Source organism: Condylura cristata, unplaced genomic scaffold (genome assembly GCF_000260355.1).
Source record: "Condylura cristata isolate star-nosed mole 26May11 unplaced genomic scaffold, ConCri1.0 scaffold00010, whole genome shotgun sequence".
NCBI lineage: Eukaryota > Metazoa > Chordata > Mammalia > Eulipotyphla > Talpidae > Condylura > Condylura cristata.
Genome location: NW_004567111.1, coordinates 6,067,721 through 6,081,807, shown reverse-complemented (window position 1 = coordinate 6,081,807; position 14,087 = coordinate 6,067,721). Strand labels below are relative to the sequence as shown.

The following is a 14,087-nucleotide window of genomic DNA, read 5'->3' as shown; positions in this document are numbered from 1 at the left end:
CCACTGGTGTCTGGGGTTCCCTTCGTCTCTACTCAGTCACAGCTTCCGCTCTCACCTCTTCTTGGGTTCTAAGGACTTAAGAGGTGAAGAGGGCCTCTTTGTGGAAGATGCCCGGAATGAAGGGGGAAGAGGATTGCCGAGCCACGGACAGTTGGAAGTTCAGGAAGCAGCGGAGGTGAGGTTGCCGCACAAAGAGCAATGTGGGTTTGAGCCAACAGTGGTTGTTTCCATGGGCAGGTGCCAGAGGGGAGGCCAAGCTCTCCTTGTGCAGGGAAACAGTTTTGCTGGACATAAAATTCTGCAGTGAGTTTGTTTTCTTTGAGCATGTTAAAAAGTCTTTTATCTGTATTCGTTTGTACATAATGCCTTTTTTTCTCATTGATTTTAAGATTTTTCTCTTTATCTCTTTTTTGGACATTTTGATGACAGTGTGGCGTTCATGAATCTGTAGGCTTATCATTTCATCAAATTTGGGGAATTTTTAGCCATTATTTCCTCTGATATTTATTCCCTCTTCTTTCCCCTTCTCTGCCATCTGCCCTCTGGGATTCCAGTTTCATAAGTAACGGACTATCTGAAGTTATTCTATCATTCTCCGATGCTCTATTAATGTCTTGGTGATTTTTCTATGTAATTCTCTTGGATGGGTCTTCATAGTATTTCTTCTACAATGACTCATCCACTGATAAATCTCATCCTGTGTTTGTGTGTGTATTTTAAATCTCACATAATATAGTTGTCATCTCTACAAGCTTAATTCTGTTAATTCTTTATATCTTCTGTATCACAACCTTTTGAACATGTGGAATACAGTTAAGCTAAAGGTCTTCATGCTCCTTTCCACAATTCTCTAATACCTGTGTCAGTCCTAGGTCAGATATGGGTTCCTTTTTATCCAGTGATGAGTCATGCTTGCCTGGTGATCTTTCTGTTGTGAATCTTACCTTGTTGGGTCATTTCTGTTCCTATTGAGTGTTCTTGGAGGCATTTAAGTCATTTGCAAAACATTTTAGTCTTTGAAGAGCTGACTTTTTTTTTTTTAAATATTTATTTATTTATGCATACAGAACTGGGGTACAGGCCAGAGATGCGGAGGGTGAGAGGATCCACCAGAGACAGAGTGGGGTACAGAACAGACAGATCGACAAAATACACTGCTGAGGGGAGCAGCGGGCAGGTCAGGAGAGGTCTGCCGCGCCATGTGGGTCACCTCCGGGGCAGGCGGGGATCGAACTCATGCTGAAGTGGCTTTAGCTTCTTAGTGCTGTGCTTTAACCCACTGCGCCACCAGGGAGGGCTGCAGAGCTGACTTTCAAGACTTACTGTATTAACTACACCAGCTGCCACGGTGACTCTCTAGTGCTGTTGCTTCCTGCTCAGGAATCGGGGCGTCTTTCAGCCTGGTGGGGACAATGGGAAGCTTTCCCTGCCCTGTCTGAGCACTTGGGGCCGAGACCTCTAGTCCTTCCGTGGGCTTCTTTTTCCTCCATCTTGGGCTCTTCCTCAGAAGCACTCATTGTTCAGTACTCCGCTGCCCACGAGCAGCCTTCATCACTCTACTCTGTGCCTTTCCGGAAAGCTGAGGAGTCCCTGTGCTGTCCTAAGACGCCTCACACCTCAGTCCTCTGCCCTCCCAGCCCCTCCTCTTCCACCCCTGCATCTTCCCAGGCTCTGCCTGTGCTTCTTCCACACCAGTGTGGGCCCCTCACGGTGGAAACTGGGGCAGTCACACGGGCAGGATATCCTGTGTTGTCCCTCGAGGGTCCTGTTTCTCATCGCCTGTGGCCCGAGTTATGTAGGGTTTCCCTTGAGGGGGCACTGATGTGTGTGAATAAATTCAGTCCCCGTTACTCTTTTAAGCAGAATCACACGTCTCTAAAAATTTACTAGGTTTATAAAAAGAAAGCACACTTCATGTGTCTTTTCAATTTAACCAGACGTGAAGTTAATAAGATAATTAATTTCAACCTGAAAAATTACTTTCAAATAAATTACTACAAACAAAAATTGAAGGTAATTTCCTCAGAATCAGCCAGGATGGCTAATTTGCCCCCAGTGAATTCTAAACATTGGGTAATTTTCTGCAGCATATTTGGTTCCTATATACGTTACGGTTGATGGCATATTTTTGTTGTATGCGGTTTTGATTTTGAACAAGAAGAGGAAGTGATCTGTGTTGAGTCCATTGGCTGTTAGAGGAACCGTCTAGTTGTATCAGGGCAAACACAGTGATGGAGTAAGATTTATTGGGCTTTGAGTCCCGAGGTATGTGACCGTAGCCAACCTCAGTAACTTTGAAACTTGGCTGCTTTTCTGGTAAACATTTTGTTATGAATATTAAACGAGACTGTGGAAAGCACCTGTCCAGGGCCTGGGACAGTAGTGTTTGGTAAGTAGTGCCTGTTCTGCCCACTGACGTCAAGTATCCGACTCCTATTAAAAGACCCTTTCCAGAATACCTCAAATATGTCAGTGGCACAAAATCCACCTAAAACTCACACCCCAAATTGATAGGAGGAAAGCTGTTTAAGGAAGAAAAGAGTGACTTTGGGTCCAGAGAGTCCTTGCTCCGCCTTTGCTGCCGGGGCAGTAATTCATTCCTTCTCTCCTCAGGGATTTCTGTGTGGAGTCACACTCCAAAGCGGGACATTCGGGTTAGCAGGGGTTGGCAGAGAAGAGCCAACTGCATGTAGGTGAGCCAGGGAAGACAGGGCTGGTACCCTGTGATGTCCCAGTTTGTGGACGACTGGTGCCATGGTGAAGCCTTCTCGCCCAGCACCTCGCATGCAACTTGCAGACAGGGCCTTTGATGAGATAAGTAAAAATGAGCCTGTTAAGAATGGCCCCTAATCCAGTCTGACTGGCTTCATCTTATGAAGGGAGAATTTGGAGATGGCCGAGAGACATGAAGGGCCTGTGTGAACAGAGAGGACCATGTGAGGACAGACAAGAAGGTGGCAGGAGGTCGCAGGATAAGCCAGTCTCGAGGCTCAGTGAGCCTCCAGGTCTGGGCAGAAGTAAATTTCTGTTTGCACACCCTACCCAGCCTGTGGTCCTTTTTCGTGGCAACTGTTGGACACTCTCAGCAGAGGCCTTCTGACCGCATTGGGATGCTCCTGGAGTTCTCCTCTGACTAAAGGCTGTTTCTCCAAGTCCACCCTGTTCACAGTGAGGCTGTGCGGAGGTGGACGTTTGTCCTGAAGTCCACATGGTGGTTTTAGTGTGAATGGTGTTGTGTGTGGTCGAAGAGTGAGGTGGGCTTAGAGATAGGTCACTTCAGTTGTGGCCTTCCAGAGCACCGTCCGCAGCAAAAGAAAGATTATGGAATCTTTGAGCACATCTGGAGCTTGCTTTGTTCTGCTTGGGGTGAACATGCATGTGATTTGTCTGGGATGACCCAGTCTGGTTCAGAAGTTCCTTCCCTGCAGCCCTTTCTACATATAAATGGCAATCCTTTCCCTCGAGTCAAGCAGCAACCCTGTCTTTCTTCTGGCTCCTTCTAGCACATTGTTTGTGGTGCTCTAAATCTTGTGTGTGGAAGACCTTTCCTCTCGCCTGCGAATCCCAGCCTGACTGGTAAATGATAGGTCCTCACTATTCCCAGCTTCTCACCCGGGCCGGCTGCGTCGCAGCTGCAGGCTGTGCCGGCTGGGTGAGGGACTGGGGCCGTCTGATGTTCCCAGACGCCATGTTCTAAAACCACATGCTGCATTGGCTCAGATTGGTGCTGTGTTTGATGCTTTCTGCAGAAACGCCAAAAACAGAAGAGAGATGTTTTAAAACAGTGGATGAAATTGGCAACTGCATTGCCAGAACATCCTTGTTTTGTCCTGAGTGGCTTGCTGAAGTCTAGGCAGTCTCTGACAGAGCTGGCAATGGAGGAGGAGCTCAACCCTGGTTCTGCAAGGCAGCCTTGGAGGCGGGAGGCGCCAGATGGCACGCTCATGAGTGGGTATTCTGCAGTCCTGGGATGCCCACTAGAATTCTCCAGTTGACTCGCATCTTCCTCACGGGGGAAATGTAAATGCCCGTCATCTGTTAGAGCCGCCCCTCTCCCCAGCGATGAGCTTTGTTGACTTCTTCTCCGTCTTCCTGGTCGCTTTAGACACCAGTTAGCCCGCTTGCTCTCATTCCTGACCCCTCCCCTTTGGAAACACACCCAGGTGCTTCCTGCTAAAGACTGTCAAGTAGACACGACCCTTCCTCGATTCCTCGCGTCTTCAGCTCCCTTCTCTTGTCTCCTCTTCATAGCCAAGATTATCAAAACGCCATTCATCCTTCTTACCTCTTCACCCACCACCGCTCAGAGCCTCCATGAGCCAAGTGACCAGCAGCTACTCTAGATCTCATCTTTCTTGAGCTTTCCACAGTTCTGGATATTCTTCCTTCTGAAGAGAGTCTTCCATGACACAACTTGCTCCTCGTTTTCCTACTGTCCATCTGCCGTTCCCTGGCGATGCTGTCAGGGCTAAGGCATTCTGCCCTCTGCACCCTGCATCCATCTTCCTGTGAGGAGTCGGGCCATTCTGCCCAGGATTCTCCCTAGAGCCCTGGCGAAGAGAGTCCTACTGATGTCATATGCTCTCTTATGAAAACTAAGGGCACCTTATGAAACCCAAGTGTCCAGACTCCTTCCATGCTGGCCTTCTTCCAGAGTTTCCTGGCTCTGAAAATGGCACCTATATCATACAGATGCCCAGGGTGGAAAGTTCCATGTTGTTCCCTGCTCCCCTATATGCCACATCCAGTTCCGGTCTAACTCTGCTTCTGCTGTCTGGTCCAAAATGCCACCTCTGTTTCCTGGACAATTGTAATCGATCAACCTGCCTCTGTTCTGGCCCCTTGTGTCTGTTCTCACACTGCCAGTCTATTTGTTTTGATGTGGGGAACTTCCAGAGTTAGTCCCACACTTAAAACCCTTCTTTTGCTTCTGGGATAAGGATAGAGTTTCTTAAGAAGGCCTTGGTGGGGCCTGGCCCCTTCCTGACCCCCCAGTCCACCATCGCTCTGCCGCCATGTTGGTCTCCTTTCACGCAGGGGTTGAGACAGGTGTCTTTAATGCCTGCCCTCACATGGCGTCTTACTCCTCCTCCCTTCGGGCTTCCGCACTGTGTCCCACTCAGCTCCTCCTAGGATTTGGTCAAACCATTTCATTGCAGACACGAAGTCCACTGAGACTTCCCTCCAGTTTGTCTCAGGCGCTTTTCTACTTTTGTGAGGAGGCTTTTGGTTTCTGTCTGTCCTCATTAGATGTGATGCTTCTTGAAACGGGGACCTCATTATGGTCCCAGAGCTCGGCATAGGAACACAGTCATTTTTCACTGACTAGATGAGCTGGAAGAGCAGAATTTGAGTCCCAACTTCAGGCAACTTTATTTTACGAATCTGTTTTTTTTTTTGTTTTTTTTTTCATCAAATGGAGGTACTTTTGCCTCCTTATCCATCTCTTAGGATTCTTAGGAGAAAAATGATATATTTTGCAAATGATGATTGAGATTTTGCATGATTAAACACTCATTTTCAGCCGGGGGCTTATGAATACGGCAGTGGAGATAACTCTCAGTCAGAGTCCATTGTTTGTTTTCTCTAGTAATAGAGCAGTAGGGAGGGTGGGGGAATATAGAAACGATAATGTCATTATGAAATCTTGTTTATTCAAAAAGGTGATGGGGAAGATTAACTTGAGTAAGTAGGTTTAAAACTTCTAGTTTTTTTTTATGAGACTTATAAGTGCTCACAAATAATTCAAATAGTGCAGAAAGCCAGAAAAATAAATCATCTATCTTCTCACTTCACAAGGACTTTTTATCTCATTCTGAAATACCCATCAAAAATGCAAGTTTTAGGGGCTCCCTGGTGGCACAGGGGTTACAGTCTCAGCACTATGAAGCTATCAGCAGCCACTGCAACAGAGATTGACCCCCAGCCCGGGAGTGACCCACAGACCTCTCCTGACCCGCCCACTGCTCCCCTCAGCAGTGTACTTCGTCGATCTGCCAGTTCTGCTCCCCACTCTGTCTCTGGTGAATCTCTCAAACCTCCTCCCCCACCCCCATACCTCTAGCCTCCACCCCATTCTTGTATGCATACATAAAATAAACCTTCAAAAAAATGATGTGCCTGGTAATGTCATATAGCTGTATGGGAGACTATTCAGATGACTTAAAACTTTTTACTATTTTTTTTAATGCTGCGTATATAAATTTTTGTGTGCTTAAATGCATAGTCTAACCAAGTTGAATTACTGGTTGAAAGTACATGTGCTGTTTGATTGGTCATTATTCCCTGGATACTGTCCAGAAGTGCTGCCCCGGGTTCACTCGCCCACCACTGCAGTGAGGCCTGGCTGCCCTGTTCAGACACACGTCTGCGGCCTCTGCTCTTCCCCAGAGGCAACTCACTGGGTGATACTTGATCAGTTAAGTTTGTGCTTGTGTAAATGACTCCTGTTTTTGAACATTTACCAGTTAGTCATTGGCATATGACTTCATCAGTTTCCTGGTTTTTGCAGAGTTTTCTGTAGGAGTATTTGTCTTTTTCATGTTTACCCATAAACCCTCATATTTGGCTTTTTATAAACCCCTGTTTATATTAAGCACATCAGCCTTGGTTGCGACTGTGAAACCGGCAACTTTAGTCGAATCCTCTCTAAATGATCACAAGTTCAAGGGGGGTTTGAAGAGAAGCGTGTGCTGAAATGGCTTGATATGTCCCCTTGTGCTTTACCCATAAGGGGGCTGGGTTCCTCCCTCCGCCGCTCTAACCCTGAATATTTTCTGCTGGTTTACACGCAGCAGTGTGAATGGGTGAACAGTCTGCCCTCTGGGTTGAGGCCTAACTCTTGCACCCTTGAGCTGAGGACCTGGCACAAGATACGGAAGCCCCAGGATGCTCCCAGGAACAGGATCCTTCTGGCTTTGTCTTCAGAGGGAAATAGTTGCTGGTATTCTGTCAGTATTCTGCTCCCTTTCTGTCTCCCTCATGGAGGCCTGGAAATCCACGCGCACAGGATGCTGTTTCGGGGAGCATGAATACTCACTCTGGTCACAGTCCGACGTACAATTATTCGTTAACTTTTGCTGATCAGATAACAGTGATAAAGTGAAAGGAGAAAAATACTTAGCTGAAATAACCATTTCCTTCTAAAAGATTTTAATTTGGGGGCTCACCCTGGTGGCACAACAGGTTAAAGCGCACCACTGAGAAGCTGTCTGCAGCCACTGCAGTGTGAGTTCGATCCCCAGCCAGGGAGTGACCCACACGGCTCCTCTCCTGTCCCACCCACTGCTCCCCTCAGCAGTGTATTTCAATCAGTCTGCCTGTCTGCTCCCCACTCTGTCTCTGGTGAATCTCCTCACCCCCTGTACCTCTGATCTGTACTCCAGTTTTGTATGCATAAATAAATAAATCTTTAAAAACAATTTATTTTGAAGTTCAGTGATACTATTAGTAAATTCAGAATTGTTTTATAAAAATGGTAGATGACATAAGAGTTGGCATTCTGGAGGGAAAAAGAAACAGACACCTGCAAATACTCAAACCTATTTTGATTTAAGCAGCTCCAGATAAAATCTCAAAATACTTGCTCTCCTTCATTGAGAATTTGTCTCAATCTGTTCTTTTTTTCTTTGTAGGTGTGGCTGGATCTCTTAAAACCTATTGTCAAGCAGATTAGAAGTAAGTATGCACTGTGCCTTCTCAACAGAAACCCTCATGTGCTCATTTGGAAGGTTGTGCCTGCCCTGGGCCATCAAGCACAGGGCAACGAGGCTTCTTTTCCCTTCACCCCCATGATTGCCTTCCGTCAGCCCCCAATCCACACGCTGCTGCAGTGTGTCTTGCAATTTTAACACAGAACAATTTGTAATCAAAACCTTGCTTGGGAAATCAAATACCACTTTGATTAAGGACTGAAAGCATGCTATTAAACCCCAGAATAATTGGGCTCTCTTGTCTACCCATGTGTCTTGCTTTCACTTTTACAGGGAGAAGGTGGAATATTTATTCATAAAAATTGGTGTTAGGTTGTCTGTCCTGCTACCTTAAAGACTATGCAATCAGAATGCAACTGTGGTCCTGTGTGTGTGTGTGTGAGAGAGAGAGAGAGAGAAGGAGAGAGAGAGTTTCTGAGTGAGTAGCATGCAGAACTGAAGGGAATCTGACTTGCATTTAAACCCTGTGTTAGAGAAAAGATCAAAAAGGATTAGGAGAGGCATTAGAAAGTCAGGAGAATGCTAGTTTTTTCTTCTCTCACCCTGTCTCAACATTGAACCATCCTGTCCTCTGCTCTGAAGCCAACTTCAGGGTCAAACTCTGGTATTAAAGTCATCCCAAATGGCCCCTCACTGCAGCAAAACGGAGCTTCTCTTGTTCCACTTGAAGCACCAGATCCCGCAGGGATCGCTTTTGTGCCCCAGCAGAAAACCCCTCTGGGCCCCTTACGTAGCTGTAATAACCAGGCCCCAGCATCTGTGGCTCTTATGTGGCTGGAGTGGGTGTCGCTCGCCTGTCATTTACATTACACACTTACTGATGCTGAAAATGAAACAGCCATTGTTTGTTAAACGCTTCCTGGGTGCACCCAAGGGGGGGCAAAGCATTTTGCGGAGACAAGCCCCCGGGTGACAGGTGCAAGTGGCTTGTGTCTCAATGATGACTTGTGCCCCAGAGATGCCGCAAGTGTGCGGGTGCCTCCAGCTGGATAGCAGACGCACCGGGAGTGGTCGTCTGTGCGGGACGCTTCTCCCCTGGCCCAGGCACCACCTCCCTGTCCCCAGGCGAAGCGTCCTGCAGCGCTCAGCCTTGGGCCTTCAGAGCTGTGCTTTGTCCGGCCCAAGTCAGCTGCACTTAATTCCTCCCTGTGAGTGTTTGTGAGAGGAGGTAGCACGGCCCCTCATCTCCCCGGTTCTGCTGCTGCTAATTTTGTGATCCAGGATGGACTTGCAAAGGCTTCAGTTCATTTTTAGCGATCAAGGAAACGAATCTGCACTTCTCTTGGGTTCAGTTATTTCTGTGTCTTGAGTTTTTCCTCCTTTTTTTTTTTTTTTTGAAGATTTATTTATTCGTACAGAACTGGGGTACAGGTCAGAGATGCGGAGGGTGAGCGGATTCACCAGAGACAGAGGGGGGTGCAGAACAGGCAGATCGAGGGGAGCAGCAGGCGGGTCAGGAGAGGTCTGCCACGCCATGTGGTCACCTCCTGGGCGGGGATCGAAATCATGCAGAAGTGGTTAAAGCTTCTTTGTGCTGTGCTTTAACCCGCTGCACCACCAGAGAGGGCCTGCATCAGTATCTTTTAAGATGAATCATGTGGGTGTTCTTCACTTGAATGTGCCATCCTGGAAGTTGTAATATAACATCTGTGTGTATGTGACAGGGAGAGGTAGAGCAAAGGGCGTTTTCTGCTTCTCTCGACAACTGCTAGACTTGGGTGTCATGTCACATCTTTTCTTTCATAGAATGAACCTGTCATTCCAAAGGGCAGGACCTGCAGGGACCGCCTCTCTGCTGTAGAATGCTCTTAAAAGTCAACCCCGGCTGCAAGCATTATAATTATTTTCTAATCTATTCTTTTTCAATTCTGAAAAGAAAAACTACTTCACTCGATCCCTCCCTGCCCTCACCCTTCCAGATCTTCCTGATTATGCCTGAACTCATCTGTACGATGGTCCCCGAGACACGTGATGGTGACAGGGCCCATCTGTTTATATTTTCTCTCCAGACCTCCAGAGAGCACCTGGCGCGTAGATGCATGTTTGAGGCACATCAACATCTGTCTCTTGTAATCAAACATAATCAATCATGTAACGGAGTTACGGTCCCAGTGACATCTTCCACACGCCATCTAAAGTTAATATTTAGATTAAAGTAGCCAATTAAATCAATTTTGGAAGATAAATACTTTTCTAAAAAACCTGGACACAATTTAAGTGTGAGACACATTGAGACACATCTGTCTCCCCACCATATGTGTGTGTCAGGAACCCAGCAGAACTGGTCATGGAGTGGAGTTTTCTTCTTTTAGAGGGCAACCCCAATGTGAAGTGGGTTGCCTGGTTATGGGTCCCCACCCGTGTGCTTAAAGGATCTTGGAAGATTCAACTGCAGGCACACGCAGAAAGACTAGCAGTGGGTTTGTTTACAAGAGAAAGGAACATGAATAACTCAGGGAAAGAGAGAGAGAGAAGTTGGTGAGTGCGTCCTACCATTTCCGCTTGCTGGAACCCCAACGGCATATTGAGAGCCAAAGAAAAGCCAAGAGTCAAGCCACGAGCCAAGAGGCCAAGAGACCCCCACGCCCAGGTTTATACCAAACCTGGCTGTTTAACCCCACCCTCAGGTCCCAGAAATTCTCCCTGTGGTGATGCCGGGATTTGTCATTCCAGTGTCTGGGGTGGGGGTGGAGTCCACAACACCTCTCTCTGTAGAGTTCCTTCAGGACTTCTTTCCCCCCTAACAATTTGACCAGTGTGAACTGGGCAGCTTGGGCTCAGATTCCTTACCTGGTGTGGAACAGACCTGTAAGGTCACTTTCTTTAGTGATGTTGGAAACTCTCACCCATGAATGTTCCAATGCTTCTTTTCTGCTTTAGGGCCAAAGCATGTTGTTGTGAAGTTTGTGGTGAAGTTCTTTCCGCCTGACCATACACAACTGCAAGAAGAGCTCACCAGGTGAGTGTGTGCGAGGGGAGGCGCATTCTGTGGGGTGCCGAGGGGCAGGCAGCAAATGCGCCAGGCCGCATCTGTCTGCTCAGCAGCCTCAGCCCGAACCCCCTGACTGGTGCACACACATGGTGGACGTGGGCTGTGCCGGGAAGTGAACGGGGCTGGTAACCTTCGCCGTTAGATTTCCTCCCTTCTGACCCGCACAGCCCCACGGTTGTGAGATCTCACTTTGTGAGATCAGTATTTCGACCCAGGGGTTTCTCTTGGTTGCTGCCCTGTGGGTGGTGGACACGTGGCCTCAGACCAGGCCTGTCTGGGTGTCAGCTGTGTGACCTCAGTGCTCTCACCCCCCAAGCCTTTCTGCACTCTGCGTCAGGGCGACCATGTGCTTCCTTAGCCAGTGGTGTTTGCAAGATCAGCCCGTGACATTGGAGTGACCAGATGCCCATGGGGAGCTGTCCTGACCACTGTCACATACAGGGCCCCGCGAGAACACAGGAAGGTAAATGCCTCTGGAGTCCCGGGGCCTGGCACCTGCTCTTAGCACCCGTGTCTGAAGACTGAGGCTGTCTCCAGAGGACAACCATGGCTTTCTCCTGCCCCTCGCTAGAGACTGGGCCTGGGGTGCCGGCCAGCATCTGTCGAAGGACCGAAGACATCCCACCCAGTTTGCTAACTGCGAGCGTTTATTTGCGGGACCCGTGTGGTGAAGACAAGGCCAGGCTCTCGGGGACAGATATAATGATGAAGTGATACAGAAGAAAAGTCACATTGTCCCTGGGGCTTTACTACAATGAGTGTGCAGTACAGAAAAGGCAGAGTTTCTAAATCAGACACCCAAAGTGACCCAGCCCCTCGCGGGTAAAAGTCCACCCAAAAGGGATTGCTCAGAGCAAGGCCTGAAAGCTGCCATAGTCTAAAGCACCTTCTGGCCGGGACCCATGGAAAAGGGTCAGAAATGGCCAGACACGTCTGGGAGGAAAAGAGCAACATCACCATCAAGATAAACACTGCCACAGTCACCTCCCACGGGTCTCTCACCCACGTCTGTGTCACCCAGGGCCAGGAAACCAGAGCCGCTTCCTCACGTGTCTCTGCTCCCTGGGCCCCCTCAGGTCTCTTCCTGGCTCCTCCTTCCTTCCTCTTCTGTCTCCTCTCCAGATTCCTCTCCTCCCTGCTCAGCTCCACCCTCCCTTGGGTAGGGCAGGGGGTCTGGAACTCCCCTTTTCCTGGGGACCCCGTTACAGGGCACGGACTCCTGTTCCATGGTGAGGGCAAGGTCACACTCTTCCGTGGCTGTGTTTTCTCAGTAGTGGCCTCTAGTAGCTGAACTCCACGTAATCCCTCCCATCTGCCGTTCAGTGGGAGGTGGCGAGGCCTGGCAGGAGCCACGTGTCCTGGGCCATGCTGCTTGCTGAGAGGCCTCGCGGCAGCAGCGCCAAGGCAGGCAGAGCTGGCGGCTGGCACCGTTGGGCGGCCGAGGCTCGGTCTCTGGGGCTGATTTTCCTCTTGTCGGAACATGCATTGTTCCCAGCCCAGACTATTGAAATCAGCCTAAACACGGGTCACTGACTGGGCCTCTGTCCTGCTGAGGAAGCTGGCGGCATCAATCTTTTTTCCCTTCATTTCACCCTCCGCCTCTTACTGTGCAGCTGAGTTTTGCGCCTTTTCTGTTTTTGCGAATCGGTGTCTAGCGGTTTCTCGTTCTTTCCCATCCAAGTCTTGGTTATAAAATTCCATACAACTTGTTAGCAGCCCGCCAAGTGGGCCTGGCGACAGGCCAGCCGCCCCATCCGATCTGATGACTTCCTCAAGTTACACAAGCTCAGCTGGACACAGCAGGCATGGTTTTTGTTGTTTTTATTTTCTGGCTCCAGTGTGAACTGACATTTACAAAATCTTTTCAAAGAGGAGGACTCTTCTGGCTCGGGGGTGGGGGGAGGAATAAGATTGATGGGACTTTCAGAAGCTCCCTGTCGCTTTCCACGTATCATGAGGCCTCATGTGAGGGCCCTCCCAGATCCTCGGGGTTCACCTGTGCTCTCCAGTCCTGTATAAGCCGATGGCGCGGGCGGGCGTCGGGCAGATGTCTGTGTTCTTCGGGCGAGGTGGCGTGGACGAGAGCGGCCAACTGAGCTCCCCGTAGTGGGGAGCGAGTGACCATCTCTAGTCCTGTGCCTCCAGGAATGGCAGCTTCCTGTTCATGCAGATAGAAGATTAAATTGCCCTTCGTGGGCCGTCCATGGTAGTGCACCAGGTTAGGACGCAGCACTGCAAGCTGGCCGTGGCCGCTTCGGTCTGAGTTCGATCCCTGGCCCCAGAGCTGACCCACATGGTGCTGCAGACCTCCCCTGACCCGCCCGCTGCTCCCCTCAGCGGTGTACCTTGTCCATCTGCCTGTTCTGCTCCCCACTCTGTCTCTGGGGAATCCTCTCACCGCGCCTGTACCCCAGCTCTGTATGCGTAAATAATTAAATCTTTAAAAAAATTACCCTTTGTTCTTTGAACCAAACCCTGAATTCCTTTCTCTTTACTGAAGCTGCGCTTTTTGCTTTTCGTGGGGCTCTGTCCTGTTGACACCAGAGCCCAGGCCCTGGAAAAGTACCGATTCTTAGGTGCAGGTGGAAACAGCTGGGGAGGAGGCTCCGGGCAACAGATGCCGCATTTTCACAGTCAGAGTCCGGGGTAACTTTCTTGCGCTGCTTTCTTCAGGCACTCCTCTCTCTGGCCTCCTGACCAGTCAGGTCCAGTTTCTCCTTAACTGTGCTGCTCTTGGAAGTGGGCACCCCCTTCAGAATTTGCAGGACCCACTCCCATAGGCTAGGAGAGAGGGCGTGAGTAATGTGCATTGCCCACCAGGGGAGAGGTTAAGACCATCACTTGAAATAAGTGGGCTCATTTATCTTGTAATTTATGTTTGTAAGTTTGTATTTTGAACTGCAGTAACGGTAGGACCTCCACCTCCCATCAGCTGTCACCCCTGTAGTGCACCCAGCTCCAAATCACCCATACTCCACCCACACCCCCAGCGCTTGTCAGTGACACTTGCCTTCGAAGTAAACGTGCAGGTCTTCTGAACATTCCCAAAGCCCACAGGAGAGGTCAGCAGAGACCACCCCCTACCCCCCGAAGCCCGCCCGGCTCCATTCTCGAGCATGTTCCTGGTGGTGGCTTTCTGAGCACAGCACACCATGCGTGAACGAGCTCATGGAAGCACACTCAGAGTAGACTGGGCCTGGAGCAGCAGTAATGCACCTTCTTCTGTGAGAGCCGCCTGTGTAGATAAGACGAGAGCCCATCGTCCTGACCCGAGAGCCCATCGTTCTAACCTGAGCCCCTAGTCCTAGCCCGAGCCCCTAGTCCTAACCCGAGCCCATCATCCTAACCTGAGCCCCTAGTCCTAACCTGAGCCCCTAGTCCTA

The 14,087-nt window shown here is 49.4% G+C and overlaps 1 protein-coding gene across 1 annotated transcript in view; it reads left to right on the top strand.

The window, feature by feature from the left end:
- Positions 1-14,087, top strand: part of FARP1 (FERM, RhoGEF (ARHGEF) and pleckstrin domain protein 1 (chondrocyte-derived)) — a 225,041-nt gene that overhangs the window by 151,619 nt on the left and 59,335 nt on the right. The window contains exons 4-5 of the mRNA XM_004680293.2: positions 7,635-7,677; positions 10,593-10,671. Coding sequence (XP_004680350.1) covers positions 7,635-7,677; positions 10,593-10,671 — 122 coding nt within the window. The remainder of the gene's footprint in view (positions 1-7,634; positions 7,678-10,592; positions 10,672-14,087) is intronic.